Source organism: Eublepharis macularius, chromosome 12 (assembly GCF_028583425.1).
Source record: "Eublepharis macularius isolate TG4126 chromosome 12, MPM_Emac_v1.0, whole genome shotgun sequence".
In the NCBI taxonomy this organism is placed as follows: domain Eukaryota; kingdom Metazoa; phylum Chordata; class Lepidosauria; order Squamata; family Eublepharidae; genus Eublepharis; species Eublepharis macularius.
The window spans coordinates 52,399,980-52,410,518 of record NC_072801.1 but is presented as its reverse complement, the minus strand read 5'-3'; the positions used below and the strand labels follow the sequence as shown (position 1 = coordinate 52,410,518).

At 41.0% G+C, this 10,539-nt stretch overlaps 1 protein-coding gene across 1 annotated transcript; it reads right to left on the bottom strand.

Annotated features, from left to right (window-relative positions):
* Positions 1-6,843: 6,843 nt before the first annotated feature.
* On the bottom strand, positions 6,844-7,848 carry LOC129339329 (olfactory receptor 4D10-like). The gene has a single exon (XM_054993916.1). The coding sequence runs from the start codon at positions 7,846-7,848 to the stop codon at positions 6,844-6,846; it is 1,005 nt and encodes a 334-aa protein (XP_054849891.1).
* Between the last annotated feature and the right edge of the window lie 2,691 nt (positions 7,849-10,539).

The following is a 10,539-nucleotide window of genomic DNA, read 5'->3' as shown; positions in this document are numbered from 1 at the left end:
TTTCCCCCTTAGAGAGACAAAGCATATTTGAAAATGAGGATTTAGTTTCTGTATATTATAGACTTTACCCAATTCTTATTTTAGGTTGTCAATAATTTCTGTATTCTGTTATGTGCACAAACAAATTTCTATTCATTGGGTCAGCTGAGCACATTCTAAATTAATTGCCATGATCATTTGTCATAAGTAGACACATCAAGATAATTCAGCTGGTCCAGACTAGAGTGGGCACGAACAGTAATACGAACAAAAAAAAGCCACAAACAGCCCAACCCTCTGTTTGCAAGCAAGCTGTTTGTGAGGCCCCATTCCTGGCGAACATGTGTTCATTCCAAGCCCTTTTCATGGAGTTTGTCAGCCGTTCGTAAAGCCAGACAGTCTGATGCCTGTCAATCAATTCCCCTGGAAACATAGGCATGGACTGTGTGAATTCTGTCTGAACTCCTTCTGGCTTTCCTTCTGGCTTGTAACCCCTCAAAGTAGCTTCCAGCAGACAGTCCAGTTTTTGCCACTGTGAAAAGAAAATGACAGGAAAGGGAGGGACCCATGGATCATGGCTTTCCCAGGGTTCAATCTCTCTGAAACTTGGGGGGTTCTTCAGAGGACAGTGAGGACTATGCCCCCTGCAAATTTGGTGGGTATTGGACATTGGGAAGGTCAGTTTGTAACTCCTCAATTACCTTCCAGCAGACAGTCCAGTTTTTGCCACTGTGAAGAGAAAATGACATGAAAGGGGGAGACCCATGGACTCTCCTCTCCCCAGCTCAAGTTCAGCCAAGCCCCAAGGGGGCCATTCTGGCTCCCATGAACCTCCAACTATGAACATGTTCATGAACATGTCATGTCCGTCCATGTTCATGAATCCCTGTTTGTGGATGGCAATGAACAACGAACATCATGTTCGGGTTTTTTTCCTGTTCGTGCCCATCCCTAGTCCAGACCAAGAAGTTCCATGCTGAAACAAATTTAATCATAATTAAGTGACGCAGAAATGTAAATAACATTGGCATCCTGTCACATTAACTTGAATGGCATTCAAAGCAACCTAGGTGGCAATCCTAACTATACTTTCCTGGGAATAAGCCCCATGAAATAAAATGAGACTTAGGGCCAAGCTACACATGACGAATGACACTTGAACGGCAAGTGGATTGAGTGGAGGGCAAGTGAACAGGGAGAAATACACTTGCCGTTCAAGTGTCATTCGTCACTTGTAGCTTGGCCCTTACTTACAATTAGATCTGCTTAGGATTGCTCTATATATTGCATAGTATTCAGCTGTTATGTCTGGTTTGAAAGAAACAAAACCTAACTAAGCTATAGTTACTGTGATCATACAAAGGTAATGCATAAAACCATTAGCTTATCCCCATCATGTACCCCAATATGGCTTCTTTCTTACTGGTTTGGGAAAACCACTAATAAATGGATTACCCAGATATCATCTTGGTTTGTGTAAGCATCATTTATATGCTACACAATAAATAGTGCCCTCCTAAAAATAGTTATACCCTTCTAAGGTAGAGTCAAAGTTGGGAATGTAGTGAAACTGAGGTATCTACAAATATCATCCTCAACCTATTTCATGAATTTCTGCGCACAGAGCAAGAGTAAAGAATCCAAGCCATAGAAGAAACATCTATCAATTATATATCAAATTCTGTAGCTTTTAATTTCCACCCAAACAAAAAGACCCATTGTTTTCTATGCTTACCACCTTAGTTGCAAAAGAAAGGATGATTTAATACTTGGTGTTATCTTACCTGTTGAGTACTGTGATCCTATGCTTATTAGGGATGTGGGCATATTCCCTTCTTCATTTCTATTTGTTTTCATTTGTTGGAGTTGTGAACTTTTTCTTTCAACTCATTTGCATTGGTCATGTTCCCAATTTAGTTGTTTCTTCTATGTCCTATGTATTGTTTCTGTGTCATTCACCATTTATGATAAAAACAGAATCGACAAATATGTACAGTTAACTGGAAAAAAATTAGGACAATTAAATAGAAAATGGTGCAGATTTGAAGATTCTCATATCTGATCAGCACAAGGGAGAAGCAAAAGTAACATGGGGGCTTTAGAGCTGAAACATGGGGGACAAATATAAAATCATCCCTATTGCAGATTTTAAGCCCCACTGATTCCAATGAACAGCATGGTTAGAGTCCAATGACAACCTAGAGACCAACAAGATTTTCGGGGTATACTTTTGAGAGACAAAGCTCTCTTCCTCAAATACCAGGTACTTCAGATGTGGTATCTGAAGAAGGGAGCTCTCATTCTCAAATGTTTATACACTGAAAATCTTGTGGGTCTTAAAGATACCATTGTCTCTTATCCTGCTGTTCTCCTGCAGACCAATACTGCTACCTACCTGAAACTGATCTCCATCAGGGCCAAGCTACACATGACGAAAGACACTTGCTTGGCAAGTGGATTGAGTGGAGGGCAAGTGAACAGGGAGAAATACACTTGCCATTCAAGTGTCATTTGTCACTTGTAGCTTGGCCCTTAATCAATCAATCTTTATTACGGTCCTAGACCATGAGACTCTGAAATAAGCATGCATAGAATTGTGGTTTTCAGTATTTCACAGAAGAGGAACAAGGTAGCTATGCTAAAATCCAGCTGAATTGTGAGTTCAGTGAACTCTTTTGCTTGACACAGCTTCAAATACTTTGCACTAGGACAACATATCTGTGATTTATTCACTCAAATATGATTTCCACTCACATTTTTTTGTCTTTAATTTTCACTTCAGGTTTTTGTTGCCATTCTCCACATTTTTAATCATTCTTTGAGACTGATATCACTGCTTGTAGATTGACTGCTAAGAAAACCAGGAATAACTTGAGCATATGGAAAGGCCCACAGTGTAATAGATAGGAAGAGAACTTAAGAATTCTGGAAAAAACTCTTTTTAGCATATTATTCATAAGCAGATGACATATTTATGTGTCTGTTTAAAATGCATATGCTACATTCTGCACCACAGAAGAGGCCTCCAACATGGTGCACAACTATTATGAAAACTTTGGATTGGATCCAACTTGCCTTTCTGGGCCGTTTCCAGATGGCTTACCTGCACCCGGGACGTCGCGCCACATTTCGGATCGTGCCGGGGAAAATGCGAAATATCGCGTTTTCTCTCGTGAGTTTTGCGCGACGTCACACAAAACTCGTGCGAGAAAACGCGATATTTCGCGTTTTCCCCAGCACGATATGAAACGTGGCGCGACGTCCCAGGTGCAGGTAAGCTGTCTGGAAACGGCCCTGGTTGGTATCTCCTTTGACCACCATGACCACCAAAGGCTATACTGGAGATCATGTAACTGCATGGACAAAAGCAATCTGGGATGAAGGATGTAGTATGAATGGAACTTGGACAAGACGGAACAAAAAGGGTGGCTGGAGTCAATATCTAAAATCACAGTACAATAACAGTAAAATTAAGGAAAAACTCTGCAGCAGAAAACTTACTTCTCTGGCAACTATCCATCCATCTTTAGCAAGCTGCCAGTAAGCCAGAAGTAAAAATGCTAAACAAGCTTCACTCAGCAGGTCAGTCCACAGAACAGACATCACCATTATGAATCTCCAAATTGATGGTTGTTGGGGGTTTTCCGGGCTGTATTGCCGTGGTCTTGGCATTGTAGTTCCTGACGTTTCGCCAGCAGCTGTGGCTGGCATCTTCAGAGGTGTAGCACCAAAAGACAGAGATCTCTCAGGACACTGAGAGATCTCTGTCTTTTGGTGCTACACCTCTGAAGATGCCAGCCACAGCTGCTGGCGAAACGTCAGGAACTACAATGCCAAGACCACGGCAATACAGCCCGGAAAACCCCCAACAACCATCGTTCTCCGGCCGTGAAAGCCTTCGACAATACAATCTCCAAATTCTTATTCTAATGTTTCTTCAAAGAATTCTTCAAAAGTCATTCCTTTGCTCAGGAACTGGCACTAAAATGATCAAGAAATCAACAGTGTTTCCTCAGTATTATAGCTGGATTTCCATGTCCACTTGTCCAGGGAGAGAAAAGTACATATTTTTCCCTCAGAAGATTTTTGAAATCTAGTTTTGAAATGCAAATTCTCTGCATCTGATGAAGAGAACTGTGATTCTCGAAAGCTTATGCTACGATAAAGTTGGTTAAAGGTGCTACTGGACTCTTGATTTTGCTACTACAGACTAACATGGCTAACTCCTCTGGATCTATGAAATCTAGTGAAATCTTAAAATGTGTTATGAAACCAGCATGGTGTGATTTGAATGGTTACAATGGTGTTTCTATTTATTACACATAAATACTGCCTCTTTTTAGCACATTTGAAAGATAATCAAGGGATTTCAATGATATGGTGATTAGAACACAAGGGGGATCATTAAGAAGTATAACTGAAGGGTGTTTTTTCATTTAATCCTTAAATGTATGTATTGATATGGAAAAGGTTACCAGTGACATGGCTCATGAAATTGTGGAAAAGTAGGACCCTGGATTTCAGATCAGTAATAGGGCATTAATTTCAATGGGAGGCATCCTGCTAGCTTTTCCATTTGTGAAAGGGGGAAAAGGATTGCTTTTGACCACTGAAAATGCTATGCTGTGGATTGTTCATATTAACAAAAACTTGCTGACATTACATTATTTTATATTTATATTTCAATTTATATACCGCCCATCCCCAGGGGCTCTGGACACATACCTCCCAAGGTCATTATTGGCAGGTTATACATTATATCAAGACAATGGGGAGGGAGTCTGAGGACTAGAGATGGGCGTGAACCCAAATACAAACCAAAAAAACCCACGAACCAGACCGATTTGTGGTTCGCGAACCAGTGGTTCGTGGAAGCTCATTTCCATGAACTTCCACGAACTGGTCTACTGGTTCATTTGGTTCATATTAAAGGGGCAGTTTAAATGGCCATTTCCCTTTAAACTGTCAGCTCTCAGGCAGCAGGGGGGGGATCCCTGTAAAGGAGTGAGTATCTTTGGGGGCAAGAATGCAATGGTTGATGAGAATATAGAGATTGCCATATCATGTATATGATTTTTTGCAGTTAATTCCTGTGATCAAAAAACTCCTGAAACAGGAGGATACCCAGAATCCTTTTGGACTCTTTTCCTTTTGGACTCTTTTCAAATGGACTCTTTTCATATTTATGACAAGGAGTTACAGTGTATTATAAAGCTCCGGTCTGTTGTGTAGGCTCCAGTGTATTGTGAGGAGCCAATTATTTTGTCTAGCTCCTTTGTCCCTTATTGGTATTATTTTTGTTACATAATTATGGATGCCTAATTTCTTCGGCAGATAAATGGTGTATAAGTTGTGAACTTTTGCTATTGGTTCGATATACGGGGATGTTGGTCTGTTTCTTCTTATCTTACCCATATCAGTCCTTTGCTGGTTCAATAGTTTAAAGGGACATGCCACTTGCAAGAGGCAGGGCCCTTTAAATGGTCCAAACCCCAGCTCCCACCCCCACCCCCACCTCCCAGCCCCAGCCCCAACCCCAGCCCCAGCTCCACATGTACCTTGGCCAGCTGCCCTGCGGGCCCATGGCCTCTTCCCCCTCCTCCCATGAGGGATGGGAAGGCTGTTTTTGGCCTCTTCCACCACTATGCAGGCCTGCAGGGTGGCAGAGGAGGCCGAAAACAGCCTTCCCGCCCATCAAATTGCCACTGCGGCCGTTCCCCCCCCCCGCTGCCTGCCAGCTGATAGTTTAAAGCAGGAAAGGGCCCTTTAAACTGTCAAATGCTCCCATGAACCACGAACCACGAACTGGTTCATGAACTTGCCCCAGTTCGTGGCAGTTCGTGGTTCCTGGTTCATGAAAACCCATGAACCACGAACCTCATGGTTCAGTTTTTTTGTAGTTCGTGCCCATGTCTACTCAGGACCCCCTCCATATTGTCAGTGTGTCCTTGTATCCTTTTCATGTTAAGGGGTTTTTTGTTAATTTTATTAATAGTCCATCTTTCTCACAGAATCTCAACAAAGATTTCCCACAGGAGTAAGAAGCTGAGATGGCTTCAATGATAAACAGGAAAAAGCAAGCATATTTATTGTCTAATCAGTTTCATTTCTAAACTGAATTCAGAGAAGTAAGCATGGGGAAGACATTACATAAAGACTAATCCAGTTCTTAAATATGCATTATAATGAATGAATGGACATCTTTCGGCCAACTAAAAATGGCCAAAGAAATCTCACTGAACCAGGGGAAATTTATTATACTTCAAGGGAGAGAGAAACTTTGGGTTTGGATCCAAAGTTTTTCACTCTCTCTCACTCAATTCCCTCCTACACTACATCCTCAATCCCAGATAGCATCTGTTCGTGCTGGTCCATTGAACCATAGCATAGACTGTTTAGTCCAAAGAGACTCCTTACTATTTATTCACCTGCAGAAAAAATGGCTGGATCTAGTCCCTTCTCTCTTTCTGTTTCAAGCAAACTTTTGGACTACTGAGGCTGTTACACTCTTCCTTTCTCTCCTGGAGTAACCTGATTATTCCCTTCCAGCATGTCTCCTAGTACTCTTTTCATGATCTAGTTCAGACTGACCATGCTTTGGCTGTTGAACCAACTGTCCATAGCAAGTTCCCTTGGGGAAGGAGAAATCTTCCACCCATCCATATCCACACAAACATTCCCTGCGGTAAAATTTGCCTCACTGTATTTGCCAAAGCCACAGACTGGCAGTGGTAATGTGCTTCCTGGCAACTATTAATCCCTGTCACAATGCCCAAGTAATTTCTAGAAGAAAAGTGTTTGTTTGTTTGTTTTTATTCCCCCCCCTGCCCCCCATTTCTTCCCATGGAACCATTAGCTAAACCACTAAATGCACGTTCTACATTTTAAGAATTCTGAACTGAAATTCGGGCAGCAAGATGGAAAGCTAATCATTCCACTTCTTGAAGACCAGATTTTTCTTTTGAGTTTTCTAATAGCATTTTTCATTTCTGCATTTCTCAGAGTGTAAATCATAGGGTTCAACATTGGGGTGATGAGAGTATACATTACTGCAACAAACTTCTCTCCTGGAAACACTCTGAAAAGCTGATTATAAGAGAACATTGAGGGTCCAAAATGTATGCTTATAACCATAATCTGTGCAGCACAGGTAGAAAGGGCTTTGTGCCTCCCTTCTGTAACATGGGTTCTAATCTTGATCAAGATCACAGAGTATGATACAAGTAGGGCAAAAAAGATTACCACAAGGAGTAGCCCACTATTAGTAACCATCAGTATCTCAGTCATGTATGTGTCAGTACAGGACAGTTTGACAAACTGGGAGATATCACAGAAGAAATGGTCCAATACATTGGGTCCACAGAAGGGCAGCTGAACAAGAATCCCAATCTGGATAATGGAGTGAACAAAACCACTTAGCCATGCTGCTGCTACAAATCCTATACAAACTTCTTGTTTCATGATAAGCAAGTACTGCAGAGGTTTATAGATAGCTATATACCGATCAACAGCCAGCAGCACTAAGAAGATATCTACAGCACCACTAATGAAGTGGAAAAAGAAAATCTGAGTAATGCACCAGTTAAAGGAGATGGTATTAGGGTATGATAGGAGACCTCCAAGCATCTTGAGAGCAGTGACTGTGGAATTACCAATATCTGTGCCAGCAAGGTTGGCCAATAAGAAGTACATAGGTGTGTGAAGTTGGTGCATGAAGATCACTGTGAGGATAATGGTCAGATTCCCAATCCATGTTGTTATATAAATAATGAGGAAAAATAGAAAGAGGAGTAAATTCAGTTTGGAATTCTGGCTGAGGCCCAACAGAACAAATTCTGTCACTCTTGAGGTCTGGTTGTCCTGCGCCATTTCAAAAACTTCACAACAGTATACCTGCAGAAGGCACAATGAAATAACAATGATTACATGGGAAATTTAATCTTGTCCTTCCTTCATATATCAGTGAGAGCAATGCTTTGACTTCTAGCTTCACTGGCCAGAAATTACACGTATCTCAGTTCTAAATATCATCATCTGCTACCATCGTGTGTTAAGACTAATCATGATGCCTTCCTTTTCTTTTTGCATCTAGCATTCAATTATTTTAAAGCCATTTGTGAGGTGATTCTGAATGTTCTTTCCCTTTTTGGCTGAACCACCTCTAATCATATGTTTTCTTCTTTGCTGAAGAAGAACTCTGGCTGTTGGCTCAGCCCAGGAACCTGAAGGAAGGATAGGGAACCCTCTTTAACTTAAACAACTTAAATGGCATTCAAGGTGCTTTGAAATTTAGTTCAGGTGAAATCAAGGTTTGAAAATTTCTGAGGTAACTCAATATAGATAAATCTGAGGTAAAATCAGTACGTGCCCAGACTTTAGTTCTTATGTTTCAGGCTATTGAGTGTTTCCTAAGCTATTCACAGTTACTTAAAATCTTTATGTTGAGAAGCTTTTGCTCCCGTGTTTTCCCAAACACTCTAGCACACTTTCTTTGAGTATTCTCTGACTCCTTTGGTTTCCAGTTTTTAACTGACCCTTAAGATCTTCAGATAAAGTTTCTAACCACACAAGAGCAAGAATCTCTTCACTCTTTAGAGCTAACTCCCTGTTTGACTGTGTAGAGAAATTCTTCCCTCACTAGAAGATCTCTCACTTTTCTTTTGCTTGAATTGGAGTCTTCATCTACTTCCCAAACTTCCTTGTCAACTTCCCCCGAGTTCTCCGGTCTGTAAAATGCTCTCAATTGAGGCTGAATTCCAAAACTATCAGTACTTGATTCTTCTCAGCTAAGGCTGAAATCAGACTCCATTCTCCCAAGTATCCCATTCAGCAAACTTTTTCTGTTTAGCTGATGCTACTCAATCAGATTCCTTGGAGTGGCCTGTCACTCTTGGCTCTGTTTCTGCAAAGAATTAACCCTTCATAGTCATTCAGCTGTTTGTACAGCACTTTTAAGCATTTGAAATGTGTAGTCCATCACAGTAGCTTACACATCATAACGTATCCAATAAAATAAAATCCCAACTCTTACCCCAAAAGTTATCTCTAAGAAACCCCGACAGACAATAGCCATGCAGTGCTGCTTAAACATTTCCAGAAATAGAGCCCCCTCACCTCCTCAGAGAGCTTGTTTCACAAATTCAGAGCTACATTAGAAAAGTCATGTGCTGCAGTTGATGCTAGGCAGGCTTCCCCAAGCAGGGAGGGAACTAGCTAGTGACAACCTGAGGCATGCCAGGCCATTGTAGCTGGCATACCGGGCCATATGGGATAAGCCAAGAAGGTATTTAAAAGTCATAACCAGCACCTTGACCATGGAAACAAACTGACTGCCAATCCTTTAGAACATGCATAGTTATTAGCTATCCTTTGACAATAATAGGGATGCTACATTCTGGAGTAGCCTCAGTTTCTGGGTTGTCTTCAAGAGCAGCCCATCATAGAACACCACTGTGGAAAAGACATTATGAATCCTGTACCTGAAGATCACAAAGTCCATCCTATGAGTTTTCCATCATATCATGACAGCCCATTAGGGCATGAACTGGAACATTTATTGTCCTTGTCTTTGTAGAGTTTTAATTAGGTTAGTTGAATGTAATCTCTAGCACCCTGACCTCCTATGACTTAAGTGCATGATTATGATCTTCAGTCAAAGTTATGGCCCTTTATTTCAAGTTTGTGTGTTTGTACCTTTTCTTCTAAGTTTTATTCTCTTTTTTTCCCCTCAAATGTGTTGTTGGATGCTCCTTGGTGTACTTGATCAAGTTCTGTCTAACCCAACATTCTCTTTCAATCTGAACCCAGAAGTCACTGGAAGCTCCCAGGAAACTGGAGAGGGTGATAGTTTCCAGTAGGTAGCCTTTTTAGTCTGTAGTAGAACAGTAGGATTTGGGTCTGTTTGCACCTTCAAGACCAACAAGATTTTTCAGGATATAAGCCTTCTGACATTCAAAAGTATCTACAGATGGACCTACATTCAAAGCTTCACTTATGCCACACATTTCCCTAATATCAGTCAACATACCAAGTATGAAATCTCAGGGTGTTTGGACTAAAGCAGCAGCAATTCTAAGTATCCACATTCTGGGTTTCAGTCCTTCATCTTCAACTCAGTGACTTCTTTTCCTTCCAGCAATGAATTTAGATTACATTAAAAAAAGATTAAGTTCCTGGTTCTTTTATAGTCCCAAAGATATGGAGCTAATGAATCCAGATTTTCATTCACACCAGAGAGGCGTAGGTCTGAGGTGGAGTCCATTCCTACCTACAGCATAATTCTTAACGACTCCATATAAGAAGCAATACATAAAGCAGAGATTATTTTTCGTTACAATATTATGACACTGTTCCTTGCAGCACTGAACAAATGTATCCAAAGCTCCTTTGAGCAGTCAAGATAATGATATCACTCAATACGCACAATATTCTGCCTGTCAACTTACTGTTAGCTGAGATTTATATTACCACCCCCCTTTATGTCGAAAAACTCCTATGTCTTATGTTATTGCTCTGCTCCAGCACTCACTTGCAGTGACCATATTTTATTTGATTGTGAAG

Bases quoted from the DNA above. Each gene is read 5' to 3' on its own strand.
- LOC129339329 (XM_054993916.1), bottom strand. From the start codon at position 7,848: ATGGCGCAGGACAACCAGACCTCAAGAGTGACAGAATTTGTTCTGTTG.